Genomic DNA, 20270 nt, shown 5'->3' on the forward strand with positions numbered 1-20270 from the left:
AAATCTGGATATTTACGGCAAAAACTCAACGTGGATTCATAAACCACAAGTGCGTAAGCATCTTATTTTATAAAATTTAAGTAATATTTACTATTATAAATTTTGGAGATGATGTTATTCCATTGTTTAGCTTTTCACCATTTATACTTTTTATTTCTAACACTCGATGCAGTAGTTTTCGAGATTGGTTGTCTAATAAAAATTGACATAGACGATAAAGAGACGGTTACCTTTAGGAAGTAAAAATATTTGTCACCTTTGTGTGTATAAATAGAAAAATCTTCCAAAAAATGGAAAAATTGAAAAAAATTAAAAATCGGAAAACTCTAAAAATTGAAAATTCGAATATCTCAAATTCGAAAAGTAAAAGAATTGAAAACTAGAAAAATTGAAAACTGAAAAAATTGCATATTCGACGAATCGAAAAACAAAAGAATGAAAATGTCTAAAAACTGCAGAATGGAAAAGTTGAAAAATCGAAAATCGAAAAATCAAAACATCTAAAATTCGAGAAATTGAGAAAGTTAAAAATTCGTATATCGAAAAATCGAAAAGTAAAAATAAATGAAAAGTCTAAGAACGGCAGAATGGCAAAATTGAACATTGGAGAAATTAAAAACCAACAAATTGAAATATCTACAAACCGAAAAATGGAAAAATTGAAAAATCAAAAATCGAAAATCGATAAACTGAAAAATCAAAAAATCAAAACATGGAAAATCCAAATTTAAAAACTGTAATTCAAAAAATCAAAAAAAAAATCTTCCGGAGAGTCGAAAAATCAAAACATTAAAAATCGAGAAATCAAAAATGTGAAAGAAAGATCTAATCTAATATCGAAAATTCGAAAATCGAAAACTCGAGAAATCAAAAAATTGGGAAGTAAAAAATGGAAAGAACGAGAAACCGAATAATGGGAGAATTAAAAATCGAAAAGTAAAAAAACTTAAAATTCGTATATCGAAAAATCGTAAATTTGAGAAATCGAATACTAAAAAAAAAACTTAGATCACGTCATTATTTTTTGGGGAGGGTAAAAAGGCATAAATTTTGACTAAACTATTTACTGTCTCTAAGACAAGCGTAAAACATTTGAAGATTTCAGAGACTCCTCCAGGCCAAAGCGTCTGACGACATGGAGAATTCAGACTCGGAACCAAAGAATGCACTGTTGCAAAATGAAAACCCAAACAAGCACATCGATGGAACTCGGAACGAAATCTATAGGTCGCAGCGCTCACACGCCCAAGGGAGAACGCAGCCGCATAGATACAGGGCAGACTGACCTCATCCTTTTAAGATGATGAACCTCATCCTTTTAGGATGATGACCCAGCGTCTAAGGGCCAACAGAACCCCCCCAGGCCAGAGCGTCTGACGACGTGGAGAATTCAGTCTCGGAGCCAAAGAATGCACTGTTGCAAAATTAAAACCCAAGCAAATGCACCGTGAAAACAAAGCATTTGCACCACTGGAGCTAAATTGGCAAGACCCAAGTTAAGTTAGTAACACATACAATATACAGTACAAAATGCTTCAGTTACAAAAGTTACAATATACAAATTTCTCCAGTTTGTCACCAAAGTGCGATGACTTTGTTCGCTCGTTGTTGTTGCCCAGCAAGAACCAAACAATACGAGGAGGTCTGGAGTGTCTCTTGCCATTAAAAGAGAGAACTAGGGTTTGATATCATGGGTGAAGGACACCGTATTTTGTAAATTTGGACGCCGTACTTTAAAAATGATACATATGGTATTTTGTGAATTATGAACGCAGTACTTTGTATATTCTAAAACCGGACTTTATCAGTCCTGAATGCATGTTATTAACAACATATTTCAAAAAAATTGGGCATTTTTGGAAAAATATCCACTTTCCTTCGTGTTCACAGCACTTAATACAAAACATTTTCGCTAATATTTATTAATAATAAATTAGAAATTCGCGAACACGTGCTACTTTTAAGCCAAAACGGAGCTCCAGTGTTATTGCTACCAGACCGGAATCAAAACTGAACACAGAGGACGGAAAAATGGACCTTTTATCAGGTAGCTCACGTGACAGTGACGTCATCGTACGTCACGATGAGATTGCAAAAATTATTTTTCATATTTTAGATCAGAAATTGCACATTTTCGGCGTTAATTTAACAACGTTTAAACAAACTAATTTGTTTTTGCTAACCACGTGTTCTTAAGAAAATGGTTTTCGGTTTAATTATCATATATTAATAGTTATCATATTTAAACATTATGAATTATATTAATTATGTTTAAATTTTATTTAATTATATCGCGAAAATGTATAGCTTTGACCCACCAACTTCAATCGTTTCGAAAATTTATCCAAAATGTTAACATTGTCGACCAAACGAATCACGGAATCCGATAAATTGAAACTGAAGTCGTACTTACCCTGTTTTCGGTCCTTTTCGGAAAAATATCCATTTTCGTTCGTGTTCACAGCACCAACACAACATATTTTCCGTAATATGTATTAATAATAAACTAGAAATTCGCTAAAACGCTCCATTTTTACGCCAAAATGAAACGACGATCTTGCCGCCATCAAACAGAAATTAATACTGAACACAAAGGACCGCAAAACGTGACCTTTATACAGGTAGCTCAGGTGACAGTGACGTCATCGTACGTCACAATGAGACTGCAAAAATTATTTTACATATTTTCGCCGGCAAAATGCATATTTTCGGGGATAATTTAACATTGTTTAAACAAATTGATTTGTTTTTAATAATTTCGGGTTTGTAAGAAAACGAGTTTCGGTTTAATTATCATATATTGATGCTTATCATATTTAAACATTATAAATGATATTAATTATGTTTAAAATTCATTTATTTATATCGTGAAAATGTATAGCTTTGATCAACCGATTTCAATCGTTTCGAAAATTTTCCCAAAATTTAAACATTGTCGAGTGAACGAATCACGGAATCCGATAAATTAAAACTGAAGTCGAACTTACCCTGTTTTCGGTCTGCAATATTTCAAAATTCAGTTTTGCAATTCTTGATTCAATCAATAAAATAAATTGACTCAGTGATTAATTTTTTTGAGACACCCCCTATAAGCAAAACTAAAAACTATGAATGGAATGATAAATCACAAGTATAGTCTCATCCTATTTTGGACATTTTAAATAGGATTCATTTGTCAAAATTTTGGGCTGACGTCATCAATTTTTTGGAGGGGATAAGTAAATATATTTAAAAAAATATATATATTATGCTTATCATATGGTTAAAACATCTGCAAGATTTCAAAGCATTCGGTTTTGCAGATTCAAAATTAAATTGTAGGTGAAACGAAGTTCACGGGGTCGGCTAGTCAGTCAGTAAAAGAATTACTTTCGTATAAAATTTATTAACCTTTACTTTTGTCCATGTTATAAACAACATAGAATTTATAATTTGTGTATTTACATTTCTTACATTTTCCACAAAACATAAATAAGCATCCCTTGGAAGAACCATTTTGTGTTTTATTGTTTTACGATTTATCACAGATTACCTTATTGGGACAACACTCCGGATAAGGTTTTGAAAAATCCTTAGCACTGAGGTGACAGCCTGGAATATCGATCTGAACTTTATAACATCTGAGAAAAATTAATTTATACTATAGGGGAACAGTGACAACAGACACTTACGTTCTCACTGTAAAATAACCACTAGATCGACAGGTAGCTGAAATGCATGCTCCAGGAATTGTTTTTTGTTCTCCTGTTTTAAAATGTCCAACACTATCAAGATAACATCCCGTTTCACGAATTGCACTGCCGCTGACCATCGATTTTAGATATAAAAGACACAAAAGTGAAACAGACAAACAATAAAATATAAAATTCTTCATAGTCGAGTGTTTTGGGAGTCAAACATGCACGATCACCACTGGCTGCATAAATAGCTTATTTATGATAAATATAGTTTCACTCACTATATATACGTTATCATTTTTATAGTGATAATAATTATCGTAAAAAACACATTACGGAAGCAGAAATTATAAACTCATAATATATAATTACAAACAACTAATTTCACGCTGGGCCAATCTATGGATGACAAATATTTTTATTTGTAATTATTATCAAATCAGCTCATTGTGCAAATTCTTGTGATAAAAATTTACCGCTTTAGAAAACAATCACCGTTACTATTAGAATTTGAATCACTGGTTGTCTATGTTCCAGGCGCCATTTATTGAGAATTACTTGTACAATATAATTAGTTTCGATTTCATGATTTAAAAAAAACCGCACAGCAGATAAAATTAACAGTATTCACAAAATGTAAATCGATTATTTTCCAGGATACACATTCACATGTTCGTAAATGGTATGTCATTTAGCAAAATAATTATATGTTCATTTCTAGAGTGGAAGTGTGAAGTAATAGATCGTAGGCTATTAAAAAAAGCTATAATCGTATTTTTTTTTGTTATACTATTTTCCTACAGAGTCTTTTATAAGTAAGCGATAGCCCCACCCACCCACCCCTTCCTCATTTCAGTGATTATTCTTAATATTGTTCAGTTCTATCTTAGCAAATTTTAGCCCCGCCCACCCTCCCCTTACTTTCTTAGAAGGTATGTCATTTACCAAAGTCAGTCTTATTTTAGCAGATACTAGCTCCGCCCACTCTGGTTGTTCTCATTTTAACGATTTTATCTCTGTTCCGTTGAGATCCACTTTTCATTCAGACTAATTACAATGAGTCACTGAAAAGGAGGTAGGGTGGGTGGGCGGGGTTAATTATATGTTCTTTGGTATAGTGCGAATGGGAACTAAGAGAACGTAGGCTATTAAATAAGCTCTAACCGGATTTTGTTTGTTATACTATTTGCTATTATATTTATTTTTATTCCAGAAGAAAAAAATGAAAAACCGGTGGGTGGGCGGGGCTAAGTTTAAGTTTTCCTTCAGAGTCTTTTATACGTTTGTAAACAGTAGTCCCGCCCACCCTCCCTCTGTTTTCTTAGAAGGTAAGTTATTTGCCACAGTCTGTCTTATCTTAGCAAGTACTATCCCCTCCGATCACGCTTTATTTTCTTAGAGGGTATATCATTTACTAAAATCAGTCTGATCTTAACGGTACTAGCCCCGCCCACTCACGTTGTTCTCATTCTAACGATCTTTGTCTCTGTTCAGTTGAGATCCACTTTTCATTCAGACTAGATAGAATAAATCACTGAAATGGAGGTGGGGTGATTGGGCGGGGTTAATTATATCATTTCTTTTTTATTCTAGAAGAAAAAAATGAGAAAACGCGTAGGTAGGCGGGGCTAAGTTTAACTTTTCCTACAGAGTCTTTTTTTTATATGGAAGCAATAGCCCGCCCACCCACCACTTCTTCATTCCAGTGATTACTCTTAATATTGTTCAGTTCTATCTTAGCAAGTTTTAGCCTTTAGTTTTAAAAAGGATAAAAAGGATAAAAAGGATAAAAAGGATAAAAAGGATAAAAAGGATAAAAAGGATAAAAAGGATAAAAAGGATAAAAAGGATAAAAAGGATAAAAAGGATAAAAAGGATAAAAAGGATAAAAAGGATAAAAAGGATAAAAAGGATAAAAAGGATAAAAAGGATAAAAAGGATAAAAAGGATAAAAAGGATAAAAAGGATAAAAAGGATAAAAAGGATAAAAAGGATAAAAAGGATAAAAAGGATAAAAAGGATCAAAAAGGATGAAAAGGATGAAAAGGATAAAAAGGATAAAAAGGATAAAAAGGATAAAGAGGATAAAAAGGATAAAAACGATAAAAACGATAAAAAGGATAAAGAAGATAAAAAGGATAAAAGGGATAAAAGGGATAAAAGGAATAAAAAGGATAACAGGGATAAGAGGGATAGCAGAGATAACATGGATAACAGGGATAACAAGGATAACAAGGATAACAAGGATAATAAGCATAGAAAGGATAGAAAGGATTGAAAGGATGGAAAAGATGGAAAGGATAGAAAAGATAGAAAGGATAGAAATTATGAAAAAATTCAGGAACTTAGATCTCGACATTCTGATTCCAAACATACGGCGTAGGTCGGGTCGGGGTCGGGTCGGGGTCGGGTCGGTGTCGGGTCGGTGTCGGGTTGGTGTCGGTTCGGATAAAGGTTAAAAGGGATAAAAAGAATAAAAGAGATAAAAAGGATAAACAGGATTAAAAGAATATAAAGGATATAAAGGATATAGAGGATATACAGAGTATAAAAGATATAAAGGATATCAAGGATAAGAAGAATAAAAATAATAAAAATGATAAAAAGGATAAAAAGTACGAAAAGGTCGAAAAGGACGAAAAGGGTGAAAAGGACGCAAAAGGATGCAAAAGGACGCAAAGGACGCAAGGGACGAAAATGACGAACGGGACGAAAAGGACAAAAAGGACGCAAAAGGACGCAAAAGGACGAAAATGACGAAAAGGACGAAAAGGAGGGGAAAAGGAGGAAAAGGACGAAAAGGATAAAAAGGAAAAAAATTACGAAAAGGATAAACATTATGAAAAAATTCAGGAACGATCTCGACATGTTGATTCCAAAAATGTGGAGTAGGTGGGTCGGGGTCGGGTCGGTGTCAGGTCGGGTAAAGAATAAAAATGATGAAAAGGATGAAAAGGATAACGAGGATAAAGAGGATAATGACGATTAAGAGGATAAAGAGGATAACGAGTATAACGAGGATAACGAGGCCAACGAGGATAAAAATTATGAAAAAATTCAGGAACGTAGATCTCGACATGTATAGGGTCAGGTCGGGTAAAGGATAAAAAGGATAAAAGGATAAAAAATAAATAAAAAGGACAAAAAGGACAAAAAGGATAAAAAGCAAAAGAATTATAAAAAAAATCAGGAACGTACATCCCGAAATGCTGATTCCAAAAATATTGCGTAGATCGGGTCGGGGTCGGGTCGGTATCGAATCGGTGTCTACTAGCCCAACCATGCTCCCGCCCTCTATTTTCATAGAAAGTATGTCATTTGGCAGTTTTATCTTAACAAGTACTAGCCCCTCCCATCACTCTTTATTTTCTTAGAGAGTATGTCAGGTAGAGCGTAGGCTGTTAAAAAAAGTGATAATCGAAATTTTTTTTATATACTATTTGCTATAAGATTTATTTCTTATTTCAGAAAAAAAATTAAAAGAACGGATGGGTGGGCGGGGCTAAACTTAACTTTTTCCTACAAAGTATGTATTTTATAAACAATCAATAGCCCCGCCCACCCACCCTCTCTTCATTCCAGAGATTACTCTTAGGGCCGAATTCTGTAAAGTATAAAGGCACTTTGGTAAAAGGATTGTCCTTTACATAAAGATATTCCTATTCTCCAAAACGTAAAGGACCCTTATAGATCCGTTGGATAAAGGTGAAGTCCTTTATAGTTTCCCTTATGCAACGTATGGTCATAGGTGTCACTTTATGCAAATTATCTGTCAGTTTCATTAGTTTTATGTAGTGACCTTTTCTAAATAAAAAGGAATAAATGGAAAATCTATGATTATTTATCCTAGTGGAATTACAATAAAGGTATATATGAGTCAGAACAATGATGTCTTCGTCCAGTTTTATAATTTCGTGGTTTAAATTTGTTAATATTAGCAAAAAGCACTAAAAATTGTCATATTAAATTTAATTAAGACCAATTTGGTGGAAATACAAATACTTTTACGATGCTCCAAATAGACTGGTAACTACTAAACAACTTTGCAAAAACAACTCCTTTGGAGGAGTCTTTACTTATAAAAGACCAAAAAATCCATTAAAGGCCAGACTCCCCTGACCAGTTGCCACTCCAGTGTGTTGGTACATAAGGAGCCAGTGCTGATATCTCCAAAAATGTACATGATTTCATAAAATGTTTATTTTTTTTGAGTTTTTAATGTGTTACCATCATCACGAACCAACCTACGATCAAATAAATAATACTTTTACTATATGTCAGGCACAAAGACCACGACAAGAATTTCATACCTCATAAATTAACAAAAGTTAAGTTTAAAAATCTCCCCAGCCCGTCGCACCAACCAGACCGATATTGTGAAAATTTGAGGTTATGTACAATAGATTCCGTCTCTCTTCGTTCCTTTACATAAAGTCGAACTGACGCACAAGGATTCACTTTCACATTTCCTTTACGCAAATGCCTTTAACAAACGGATCCCTTATTAAAAGGTTAAGTTACAGAATTCGGCCCTTAATGTTGTTCAGTCATTTACAAAATCAGTCTTATCTAAGTCAACTTTCTTCTTTATTTATTCTTATTTAAAATAATTTATTTTGCTACTCCAATCAGAAAGAACGGATAATAATTGTGCTGTATCAATGAATACAGAAAAAAAGCTCTATTCAAAACTGCATTAATTATGTGATAGTGCCATTTAAAAAAAATCAAGTTGGCTTTATATCTCGAAAACAAATGAAGCAAAAAAAAATTTTTTTTGACGCATAATTAGAGCACAGTTTCCTATCCCCCTATACCTAATTTCAATTGATTATACAACTGGTTAGTGTAAATTTTTGTATTCTGAAAGCTGACGTCATTTAATAAATGTTTTAATGGAAAACACTGTCTAAATTTTGCTTCAGTAAATGTTTTCTTTTTTTTTTGAACTGATTATATAGGTTGTCTCAAAGAACTGTTTCTTTTTTTAAGGGAGGGAGGGGGAAAAAGTCCAGGTAGCTCAGATTACTGAAACTGAAATTAAGTTAAGTAAAAGAATTGTATCTCTATTTAGACACCAATATTGTAACAAAAGATGCAAAATGCACCCTTTTTTTGAATAAGGTGACAAATAAAAATAAGTGGTGTAAAATCTGGAAATCTTGCAGGCCACCGAATGTAATCTGTTTAAATTTGTCATGAGTCACCTCAAAATTTGGCGTAGTAAATGTCATTTAAATTTTATAAAATAACATACATACATAGGGGAGGTCTATGAATCCGTCTTGATATTTTCCTTTAGACATTCAGATCTTTGGAAAAAAAATATTAAAATTGTGTAACAAGATTTTACAATACCTATAGTTTTGCAAAGGAATTAAAGTTTTCGTAAGTTTGAAAGAAATTGATGGTTTTATCTCAAAATTTTACTGAATTTTTTTGCATTGTTTAAAGAAATTAATGCTGAACAAATTTTGAGTTTTATTCACTTTTAATCGTTACCTCCACAAGCACTAAATGTAATTTTTGAGGCAAATTTGTTGGTAAAAAGTACTTTCCAACTTATGAACGTCTGCATTTCCTGTATAGACTTTCCAAGTGGATAAAGGAAAATAAGTGTGCAACAGATATACCGAAACGAAAAATTAACTTCGTATGAAATTTATAAACACTTTTACCCATGTTATAAAGAATACAGAATTTATAATTGCTGTGACAATATTTTTAACATTTTAAACAAAATATGTATCTACAAATAAGTGTTCCTTTAAAAAATCATTTTGTGTTTTACTAATTTATGATTTAGTACAAATTACTTTGGGACAACACTCCGGGTAAGGTTTTGAAAAATCCGTTTTACCTAGGTGGCAGCCTGATGTATCTATCTGAATTTCAGGACATCTAAAAAAAGTAATAAATATATTACAATAGAACATTGGCAACAGAGAGACACTTACATTACAACTGAAAAACTACCACCAGAATCACACATTGTCCAGGAATAGATTTTTGTTCTCCTGTCTTAAAATGCCCAACGCTGTCAAGGTAACATCCTGTGTCACGAGTTACACTGCCGATGACCATCGATTGTAAGAATAGAAGACACAAAAGTGAAAAAGGCAAAGAATAAGGGATAAAATTCTTCATGGCTGGAGTGTTCTGAAGTCAGGCGTGTACTATCACCACTGGACTAATAACTAATTATTGCATATATATTTTTAATCACTAGGTTATCACTTTTGTAATTAAGTGGCTGCATATTTCGAGATAAGCAACAATAATAAACTGTTTATCATAAAAACACACATTCTTTACAAAAACAAGAGTTATACTAAAATCATAATAATTTACAAATTATTTTTACTTATTAATATATTTTTTGATTTCTGATATTCAACAATGAACTTCAAACCATTTAAATACAAAAGTCAAGATTACAAATTGATGGTGGGGATAATAACACAAAACTTGTTTACTTTTTTTCCAAATGGTTACAAAAAATCAACAACCATTACGTTTGAATTTTATTCTCAATTACATGCTGGAACACATGAAAATATTATGCAAAAAATTTATTCTTCCTGGCATACAAATTTTGGGCAACATTCTGGAAACGACTTGGAGTAATTCGGTTCACTCACGTAGCAGTTACTATTAGCACTGTCCATCACGGAAGCACAACTAAAACTCAAGTCGTTTAAAAAATACTTCAAATACTAGTTGACTAATTCAAGTCTTAAAATTTAAAATGTTTGTAAACCTGGTATAAGTTATCATCCCGCTAGGTCGGCATACAATTTGAACACAAGCATCTGGAATCGTCACAGTTTCATTGCTTCTTATGTGACCAAATTGGGATTCATAACAACCTCCCGCTTCTAGAAAAAAACCGTCATTGAAGAGTTTAGGTGTTTTCTATAATTGGTTTACTTCTTCCTGGATTTGGTAAACTGCTCATTATCGCTGCAGTAGCGGGCGAATTACATCCACAAATGTAATAAAGCAGAAGTAGTGGAATCAAGCAATTCATGTTGTGTACAACTTGAAAATTTTTTAGATTTGACAGATGGTGACAAAATCAGACCATTTGATTTTCAATAAAGATAAAAATGGAAGTTGACAAAATGCCTTGAAGCTTGGACAGTGTTTGAGTTTTAATAAGACGTCGTGGAAAGTATTAAAACATTACGAAATTTTAAAGTAACTACAGATTTTCGTCCTCACTATGAATCGGTTCTTAAAAAAGAAATGAAGAAATTTTGAGCACTATTTTTACTTTAAAAACACTTTTCATATGGACAACAACGTGGAAAAGGTTTAGAAAGGTCAAAAGGGTACACAGCGCAATCTGAGTATTCGTCCAAAGAGAAGGGAGTACAACTGAAATGTACAATTCTACGATTATTTAATTTTTTACAGTTTTTTTTACCTTATATATTCTATGGTTCCATCGGAAGAACACGTAGCTTGAGAACATTCTCCTGGCACTTCTGTTACTTGTCCTCCTCGTAAATGTCCTACCTCGTCCTCGTAACAGCCCCCAGGTCCTGAAAAATCAGTATAATATACGAGGTGATTAACTTAAGTTTCTTAAAATTTTTCAGTGTTTATTGCTTGATAGCCAGGCAACCAATAATTCAGCTCTGATTAACCCGATACCTATCTCCAGAAAACCGGAAGGAAGTTAAGAGCCCCAGAGATTCTTTAAAACTTAAAAAACACAAAAGATTCCTAAAATTGTTTGAATTTTTTCTAAATAGAACAGTCTGCGATTCTTTAAAATCTTTCAAGATTAAAGCAGTAGGAGCTGAGATCTTAAAAAATTTTCAAAATTAGCACGCTGGGAGCTCCTGAGAATGCCTCAAACTTTTTCAAAAACAAAGCATTAGAGGCCCCTGAAATTCTTTAAAACTGTTTCAAAATCAAAATACTGAAAGTCCTTTAAAAGTTTTCAAAAGCAAAATACTTTGAGCGCCTAAGATTCTCTCAAGCTCGAAAGCACTAGGGGCCTCTGAGAATCTTTAAACCTTTTTCAAGATCAAAACAGTTGGAGCCCCTGAGATTCTTTCAAACTTTTTCAAAATTAAAATACTAAGAGCCCCTAATATTCTTTAAGACTTTTTCAAAAGCAAGGTAATCGGAGTTCCTTAGATTAAAAAAAAAATCAAAATCAAGACACCGGGAACTCATGAGAATCTCTCAAACTTTTTCAAAAACTAGGCATTAGGGGCTCCTGAAATTCTTTGAAACTTTTTCAAAATTTAAACAGTAGGAGCCCTTGAGATTCTTTAAAATTGTTTCAAAATCAAAATACCAAGACTTCCTGAGATCCTTTAAAATTTTTCAAAATCAAAATATTTTGAGCGCCTAAGATTCTTTCAAATTTCAAAGCATTATGGGCCTATGAGAATCTTTAAACCTTTTTCAAGATAAAAACAGTAGGAGCCTCTGATATTCCTTCAAACTTTTTCAAAATCAAGATACTGGGAGCTCCTCGGATTTTTTGAATTTTTTTTCAAAATCAATACACTGGAAGTTCCTGAGGATCCCTTAAAATTTTTCAAAAAGAAGGCATTAGGTGCTTCTGAAATTCTTTGAAACTTTTTCAAAATTTAAACAGTAGGAGTCCTTGAGATTCTTTAAAACTGTTTCAAAATCAAACTACCAAGACTTCCTGAGATCCTTTAAAATTGTTCAAAATCAAAATATTTTGAGGGTCTAAGATTCTTTCAAATTTCAAAGCATTATGGGCCTATGAGAATCTTTAAACCTTTTTCAAGATAAAAACAGTAGGAGCCTCTGAGATTCCTTCAAACTTTTTCAAAATCAAGATACTGGGAGCTCCTCAGATTTTTTTTGAATTTTTTTTCAAAATCAATACACTGGAAGTTCCTGATGATCCTTTAAAATTTTTCAAAAAGAAGGCATTAGGGGCTTCTGAAATTCTTTGAAACTTTTTCAAAATTTAAACAGTAGGAGCCCTTGAGATTCTTTAAAACTGTTTCAAAATCAAAATACCAAGACTTCCTGAGATCCTTTAAAATTTTTCAAAATCAAAATATTTTGAGGGCCAAAGATTCTTTCAAATTTCAAAGCATTATGGGCCTATGAGAATCTTTAAACCTTTTTCAAGATAAAAACAGTAGGAGCTTCTGAGATTCCTTCAAACTTTTTCAAAATCAAGATACTGGGAGCTCCTCAGATTTTTTCAATTTTTTTTCAAAATCAATACACTGGAAGCTCCTGAGGATTCCTTAAAATTTTTCAAAAAAAAGGCATTAGGGGCTTCTAAAATTCTTTGAAACTTTTTCAAAATTTAAACAGTAGGATAGATGGATAGATAGAGAGATAGATAAGTTTATTGCACAACAGTAGGAGACCTTGAGATTCTTTAAAACTGTTTCAAAATCAAAAGATCAAGACTTGCTGAGATCCTTTAAAATTTTTCAAAATCAAAATATTTTGAGGGTCTAAGATTCGTTCAAATTTCAAAGCATTATGGGCCTATGAGAATCTTTAAACCTTTTTCAAGATAAAAACAGTAGGAGCCTCTGAGATTCCTTCAAACTTTTTCAAAATCAAGATACTGGGAGCTCCTCAGATTTTTTTGAATTTTTTTTCAAAATCAATACACTGGAAGTTCCTGATGATCCTTTAAAATTTTTCAAAAAGAAGGCATTAGGCGCTTCTGAAATTCTTTGAAACTTTTTCAAAATTTAAACAGTAGGAGCCCTTGAGATTCTTTAAAACTGTTTCAAAATCAAAATACCAAGACTTCCTGAGATCCTTTAAAATTTTTCAAAATCAAAATATTTTGAGGGCCTAAGATTCTTTCAAATTTCAAAGCATTATGGGCCTATGAGAATCTTTAAACCTTTTTCAAGATAAAAACAGTAGGAGCCTCTGAGATTCCTTCAAACTTTTTCAAAATCAAGATACTGGGAGCTCCTCAGATTTTTTCAATTTTTTTTTCAAAATCAATACACTGAAAGCTCCTGAGGATCCCTTAAAATTTTTCAAAAAGAAGGCATTAGAGGCTTCTGAAATTCTTTGAAACTTTTTCAAAATTTAAACAGTGGGAGCCCTTGAGACTCTTTAAAACTGTTTCAAAATCAAAATACCAAGACTTCCTGAGATCCTTTAAAATTGTTCAAAATCAAAATATTTTGAGCGCCTAAGATTCTTTCAAATTTCAAAGCATTATGGGCCTATGAGAATCTTTAAACCTTTTTCAAGATAAAAACAGTAGGAGCCTCTGAGATTCTTTCAAACTTTTTCAAAATTAAGATACTGGGAGCTCTTCGGATTTTTTCAATTTTTTTTCAAAATCAATACACTGGAAGCTCCTGAGGATCCCTTAAAATTTTTCAAAAAGAAGGCATTAGGGGCTCCTGAAATTCTTTGACTCTTTTTCAAAATTTAAACATTAGGAGCCCTTGAGATTCTTTAAAACTGTTTCAAAATCAAAATGCCAAGACTTCCTGAGATCCTTTAAAATTTTTCAAAATCAAAATATTTTGAGCGCCTAAGATTCTTTCAAATTTCAAAGCATTATGGGCCTATGAGAATCTTTAAACCTTTTTCAAGATAAAAACAGCAGGAGCCTCTGAGATTCTTTCAAACTTTTTCAAAATCAAGATACTGGGAGCTCCTCAGATGTTTTCAATTTTTTTTTCAAAATCAATACACTGGAAGCTCCTGAGGATACCTCAAAATTTTTCAAAAAGAAGGCATTAGGGGCTTCTGAAATTCTTAGAAACTTTTTCAAAATTTAAACATTAGGAGCCCTTGAGATTCTTTAAAACTGTTTCAAAATCAAAATGCCAAGACTTCCTGAGATCCTTTAAAATTTTTCAAAATCAAAATATTTTGAGCGCCTAAGATTCTTTCAAATTTCAATGCATTATGGGCCTATGAGAATCTTTAAACCTTTTTCAAGATAAAAACAGTAGGAGCCTCTGAGATTCTTTCAAACTTTTTCAAAATTAAGATACTGGGAGCTCTTCGGATTTTTTCAATTTTTTTTCAAAATCAATACACTGGAAGCTCCTGAGGATCCCTTAAAATTTTTCAAAAAGAAGGCATTAGGGGCTCCTGAAATTCTTTGACTCTTTTTCAAAATTTAAACATTAGGAGCCCTCGAGATTCTTTAAAACTGTTTCAAAATCAAAATGCCAAGACTTCCTGAGATCCTTTAAAATTTTTCAAAATCAAAATATTTTGAGCGCCTAAGATTCTTTCAAATTTCAAAGCATTATGGGCCTATGAGAATCTTTAAACCTTTTTCAAGATAAAAACAGTAGGAGCCTCCGAGATTCTTTCAAATTTTTATCAAAATCAAGATACTGGGAGCTCCTCAGATTTTTTCAATTTTTTTTCAAAAGATAAAGATACTGGAAGCTCCTGAGGATTCCTTAAAATTTTTCAAAAAGAAGGCATTAGGGGCTTCTGAAATTCTTTAAAACTTTTTCAAAATTTAAACAGTAGGATAGATAGATAGATAGATAGATAGATAGACAAGTTTATTGCACAGCAGTAGGAGACCTTGAGATTCTTTAAAACTGTTTCAAAATCAAAATATCAAGACTTGCTGAGATCCTTTAAAATTTTTCAAAATCAAAATATTTTGAGCACCTAAGATTCTTTCAAATTTCAAAGCATTATGGGCCTATGAGAATCTTTAAACCTTTTTCAAGATAAAAACAGTAGGAGCCTCTGAGATTCCTTCAAACTTTTTCAAAATCAAGATACTGGGAGCTCCTCAGATTTTTTCAATTTTTTTTCAAAATCAATACACTAAAAGCTCCTGAGGATCCCTCAAAATTTTTCAAAAAGAAGGCATTAGAGGCTTCTGAAATTCTTTGAAACTTTTTCAAAATTTAAACAGTGGGAGCCCTTGAGACTCTTTAAAACTGTTTCAAAATCAAAATACCAAGACTTCCTGAGATCCTTTAAAATTTTTCAAAATCAAAATATTTTGAGCACCTAAGATTCTTTCAAATTTCAAAGCATTATGGGCCTATGAGAATCTTTAAACCTTTTTCAAGATAAAAACAGTAGGAGCCTCTGAGATTCCTTCAAACTTTTTCAAAATCAAGATACTGGGAGCTCCTCAGATTTTTTCAATTTTTTTTCAAAATCAACACACTCGAAGCTCCAGAGGATCCCTCCAACTTTTTCAAAAACAAGGAATTTGAGGCTCCTGAAATTCTTTAAAAAAATTTCATAATTTAAACAGTAGGACTCTTGAAATTCTTTAAAACTTGTTTAAAATGAAGGCAATGTGTTAGGTTTGGGCAGCGTGTAGAAAAAGTTTTATTTTGGCTTAGGGTTTTTCTTGAGGATTGATATATATATATAAGTTTTAGCTTAAATTGGTTTTAGATAGAAATTTGAGTTTAATTGGTAGTATATAATTTTAAATTTTCATTATTTTGAGATTTAGCAATTATTCTTAACATAAACAAAATTTGTGCTAGCAGTAGCGGTTATACAAATTATGTAAGTAAAATTTTTCGGGATTAGTTAAAAGTTAATTTTTTGGATTATAATTTTAGTTTTTTAGGTGAAATTTAAAATTGAATTATTTTCTATATTAGTTTTTGAGGCTGTAAAATTTGTTTGTAGACTAGGATTAGATACCCTATTATTTCATATGTGAATTTTTTGTTCTTTGATTATTAGTAGTTATGGTCTTTAAAATTACAAAATTTGGCGGTATTTTAGTCTGTTCAGAGGAACCTGTTTTTTAATTGATGATCCACGATAATTTTTACTTTAGTTTTTAATTTGCATATCGTCGTTTATAAAAATTTTAAGAGAATAATAATTTTTATGATTTTTGATTATAAAGTATTTCAGATCAAGGTGTAGTTTATATTAAAGTTAAAATGGGTTACAATGAAATAATTTTTGGCTTTTTCATTTAAAATTTAAATTAAATTGGATTTGATAGTAAGTTCTTTATTTATGGGAATTGATTTAGCTCTAAAATATGCACATATCGCCCGTCGCTTTCATTTTAAAGTGAAATAAGTCGTAACAAAGTAGGCTTATTGGAAAATGAGCCTGGAATGATCAAATTAGAGCTTGAGAGAAGCATTTTATTTACACTAAAAAGTTAATTGTGAAATTCAATTTAATTTGAGTTTAGGGTGTTGTTTATTTTATTGTTGTTAAATTTTTATTGGAAATATATTAATTTTTATTATTTTTATTAGAAAAAATTTTGTTAACTATAGTTTATTGTATTGTAAGAGATTTTCTTTTAATTTTTATAAGTAGATTTAGTTTATTGTACCTTGTGTATCAGGGTTAATTAATTTAGTATTAAATATTTGGTTTTCCCGAATTTAGAAGAGCTATAAGTTAATTTATTTTGTTGTGGAATAACCATTTATAATTGATTTATAGTAGTGAAATGTTATTCGTTTCTAAATTTATCTGGTTTTTTAGGAAATTAATTTAATTATTTTAATATTAGGAAAATTATTTATTGTTATTTTTTTCTTGTTATTATGTAATGCTTGAGGGGATGAGCTTTTAAGTAAATTTTTATAATTTTTTGTTTAGTAAATCTTATGTAGGATTAGAATTTTTTATCATTAGGAGGATGTTATAATTGAAGATTTATATTATTTATTTTATTTTTATTTTAAATTTTTACTAAAATATTGGTTTTAATTTTGTTTGCTGTGTAATACTGATTAAATTAGTATATATTTTGTGTGTGAGTAAATTTGTTTTTTTAGACGATAAAAAGGAACTCGGCAAATAGTTGTTTCCACCTGTTTATTAAAAACATGTCTTTTTGTTGTTGATTTAAGGTCAGGCCTGCCCAATGATTATTTAAATGGCCGAAGAACCCCTCAAACTTTTTCAAAAACAACGCATTAGAAGCCCCAGAAATTCTTTAAAACTTCGTTGCAAAATTAAAATACTAAAATGAGTCTCTGAGATCCTTTAAGAGTTTTCAAAATCAAAATACTTCAAGCGTCTAAGATTTTTTCAAACTTCAAACTACTGCGAATCTTTAAAACTTTTTCAAAATCAAAATACCAAGAGCTCTTGAGGTTATGTCAAACTCAATATGTACCTTGTGAAATTTTTTATGATTTTTCGACCACCTTCGAAAATTAGCTAAAGACATTTTTTTGAAGAACTCAACCTCTATGAGTTATTTTAGGCTTCATTTCTTCGAAAACTCGTACCATTTTTGCAGAATCTCCGATTGAAGTATGTCAGTTTTTAGGATTTCTAAAGATTTTTTTTGTAGATTTTTTTTAAAAACCTCAAATTTTCATTACTCCCCCGCCCCCACGAAATTTTTGACCAAATCAAATTTTGATAAATATCAACCACCTTTGAAACTTAGCTAGAGACAGTTTTTGGTAGATTTTTTAGGATTCGATTTTAACATTTTACTTACTGCGTTTGGGATGTGGAAGAGAAACTGCAGTGGAAGCCAAAGCCGGCGAATCCATTTGCCAAATGCAGAATACCAAAATCAAACCAAAAATTTGAAACTCCATTTCTTCAGAAAGCATACTTGTCAAAATAAAACACCACTGTCAGTGCTAACTTGACTTAGAATTTATTCACGTTTTTTAATTGTTTACATAGGTATAATTTTAACACTTGTAAAATATACATTATCATAACTTTAGGTATATCGTGAAGGATTTTCTTTATACACATGTAAGACGATCACAGCATTTTGGGTACGGTTCTTTGGGATCTCCTCTTTTATAACATGGCGACTTTTTGTCGATGTGGGCGACTCCACAACTGAAACACAGTGAAAACTTAAAAACAGAAGTTTCATTGCTTATTTTGTTACCTCATGTATTCCATGCTTCCATCTGGAGAACACAAAGCTTGAATGCATTTTTCTGGAAGGGTTTTTTTCTGTCCGCCTTTTAAATATCCAGTCTCCTGTTCGTAACAACCCCCAGGTTCTACAAAATTAAAATCTTTGGCACGAACTGATAAACTAATATTGCTTACTGCGTCGAGGATTTGGTAGATTTAGTACTATAGCAGCTAGAATGGACGAATTCATCTGGCAAATACAGTAAACCATTATCAAAGCGAAAATTGACAACTTCATTCTGTTGAAGTATATTATAGTTGTCAAAATAGACATGACAAAAATTGGCAACAAACTTTTTTTAATTTGTTGGTAACGACAACACTTTGGATGTTCCACGTAAAGTTCTAAAAAAGCTCCCCATCCAAACGGAATGTAATTTTAAAGCAATTAAACCCCAAGCACCGCATCGACCCACAAATATTGTTCACATTTTAAGTGTGTTGTATTTTCTTTGTCAGCGTGACAATGGCTCGGGGCGGATGGTACTTTTGAACCGTTCTAATTAAGCAAGCTGATACTCCGATTCCAAGAGTTGAATAGTAAGAAATTTCGCAGTAGAGCTTTCGAGCACAATGTCCCATTTGTCTCGGCGTCAATCACATTTCGCAACAAAAAATAGGCATAATTTAAAGACAATAAAACGTCGAGGTGAGGAGAAGTTGAAACGTATTTGTCTTGATTATCCTCGAGCGTGTACAAAGCTCTAGCGGATATGGGATGATCCGGCTTGAAAGCTCCGGCGTACTTTATTATAAATTTCCATTTTTAACCGACTGATTTTGCAAACCTTGACATGATAGTCTAATCCCGCCCTCGGAACAGTGTTAATCTGGGTGTATTAAAGTAAGTAATGAAGAAGGTAGGGCTCGGTCGATGGTTAATTATGTTTCAAAATCCAATAAGTCTATGAAAGGTGCACTTCATGTTAAATCCATTTTATAACCAACCTATCCTGTCATGACAGGTATCCATATATCAAAATAAAATACGCTGCCAATAACGCATTAACTGGATTAGTTCGATAGGATAATGCTTTTTGCGCTCGAATACGTAAGGTACTTGCCGTTTTTTACAAACTTAGATAAACTAGGTAATTTTCGCTTGATCATATATTTCTCCTAACCAAAAATATATAAAAGCAAGAAAATTTACACTTGATGCATTATTTAGCACAAACTATTCTTGGACAGCACTGCGGATAAGGTCTGGACAGATCCTTTTTACTTAGGTGACAGTTCGGATCACGTGTTCTAATAAGAGCACATCTAAAAAAAGCGTAGTTAAGATTATATGTATAACAACGATAATAACAATATTAAATACTTACATTTTGAGCGAAATACTCTCGTCAGAATTACAAGAAGCAGAAGTACATGTTCCAGGAACTGTTATCGTCTGTCCTGATTGTAGATGTCCAGTTTCTTCAGAGTAACATCCTCCAGATTCTAAAAAAGAGACGATACTTTGTTCCGATTAAAATAAAATGTTAATGTTATATCACTTCTTTGTGGATGAGGCTCGTCAACGGCGACACTAGCGTCAACAATGGGGTGTAAATACAAAAGACACAAAAGTGAAAAAAGTAAAGAACACGAAATGAAAAACTTCATGTTTGGAGTGGTCTGAAGTCCAACACGTACTGATATATCTACACATAAACAAAATAATTGTTCGTTGACATTCACCAAGTTATCATTTTTGACAAGGTCAGCTTCTTGGAA

General features: G+C 32.0%; 2 protein-coding genes and 3 long non-coding RNA genes across 8 annotated transcripts in view; all 5 read right to left on the reverse strand.

Annotated features, from left to right (window-relative positions):
* LOC135127763 (protein stum) overlaps positions 1-3927 on the reverse strand; it is a 74117-nt gene extending 70190 nt beyond the window's left edge. The window contains exons 1-3 of one of the 3 annotated variants that reach the window (XR_010280275.1): positions 3672-3927; positions 3533-3620; positions 3370-3481 (exon numbers count right to left, since the gene is read on the reverse strand). The gene's annotated coding sequence lies outside the window, so the exon portion shown is untranslated. Of the gene's footprint in view, positions 1-3369; positions 3482-3532; positions 3621-3671 lie in introns of those variants that run through there. The other 2 variants (XM_064054357.1, XM_064054356.1) reach the window with 2 other exon arrangements.
* Positions 3928-9322: 5395 nt separating this feature from the next.
* On the reverse strand, positions 9323-9961 carry LOC135127775 (uncharacterized). The gene is made up of 2 exons (XR_010280277.1): positions 9635-9961; positions 9323-9578 (listed from the first exon to the last, which is right to left on the reverse strand). It is a non-coding gene; the product is annotated as an uncharacterized LOC135127775 (long non-coding RNA).
* Positions 9962-10188: 227 nt separating this feature from the next.
* On the reverse strand, positions 10189-18239 carry LOC135128324 (uncharacterized). Of its 2 annotated transcripts, none has more exons than XM_064055236.1 (5): positions 18106-18239; positions 11107-11224; positions 10608-11057; positions 10438-10555; positions 10189-10358 (listed from the first exon to the last, which is right to left on the reverse strand). In XM_064055236.1, exons 3-5 carry the CDS (start codon positions 10705-10707, stop codon positions 10250-10252), a joined length of 327 nt encoding a protein of 108 aa, XP_063911306.1. In that variant the 5' UTR covers positions 10708-11057; positions 11107-11224; positions 18106-18239; the 3' UTR covers positions 10189-10249. Both variants share the same exon structure in this region; 1 of them encodes a protein (XP_063911306.1).
* A 45-nt stretch (positions 18240-18284) lies between these two features.
* LOC135128325 (uncharacterized) lies at positions 18285-19639 on the reverse strand. Its single transcript, XR_010280373.1, has 3 exons — positions 18684-19639; positions 18517-18634; positions 18285-18464 (listed from the first exon to the last, which is right to left on the reverse strand). It is a non-coding gene; the product is annotated as an uncharacterized LOC135128325 (long non-coding RNA).
* Positions 19640-19704: 65 nt separating this feature from the next.
* LOC135127774 (uncharacterized) lies at positions 19705-20196 on the reverse strand. Its single transcript, XR_010280276.1, has 3 exons — positions 20051-20196; positions 19877-19994; positions 19705-19814 (listed from the first exon to the last, which is right to left on the reverse strand). It is a non-coding gene; the product is annotated as an uncharacterized LOC135127774 (long non-coding RNA).
* Between the last annotated feature and the right edge of the window lie 74 nt (positions 20197-20270).

The sequence above is a fragment of the Zophobas morio genome, unplaced genomic scaffold (assembly GCF_036711695.1).
Source record: "Zophobas morio isolate AGI-343-1 ecotype UQ-CSIRO unplaced genomic scaffold, CSIRO_AGI_Zmor_V1 ptg000012l, whole genome shotgun sequence".
Lineage (NCBI taxonomy): Eukaryota > Metazoa > Arthropoda > Insecta > Coleoptera > Tenebrionidae > Zophobas > Zophobas morio.

Coding starts and splice junctions, on each gene's coding strand:
- LOC135128324 (XM_064055236.1), bottom strand. CDS start 10,707: ATGAATTGCTTGATTCCACTACTTCTGCTTTATTACATTTGTGGATGT. Junction 10,556..10,607: donor TTTACCAAATCCAGGAAGAA/GTAAACCAATTA, acceptor GTTTTTTTCTAG/AAGCGGGAGGTTGTTATGAA. Junction 10,359..10,437: donor GGGATGATAACTTATACCAG/GTTTACAAACAT, acceptor CTTGAGTTTTAG/TTGTGCTTCCGTGATGGACA.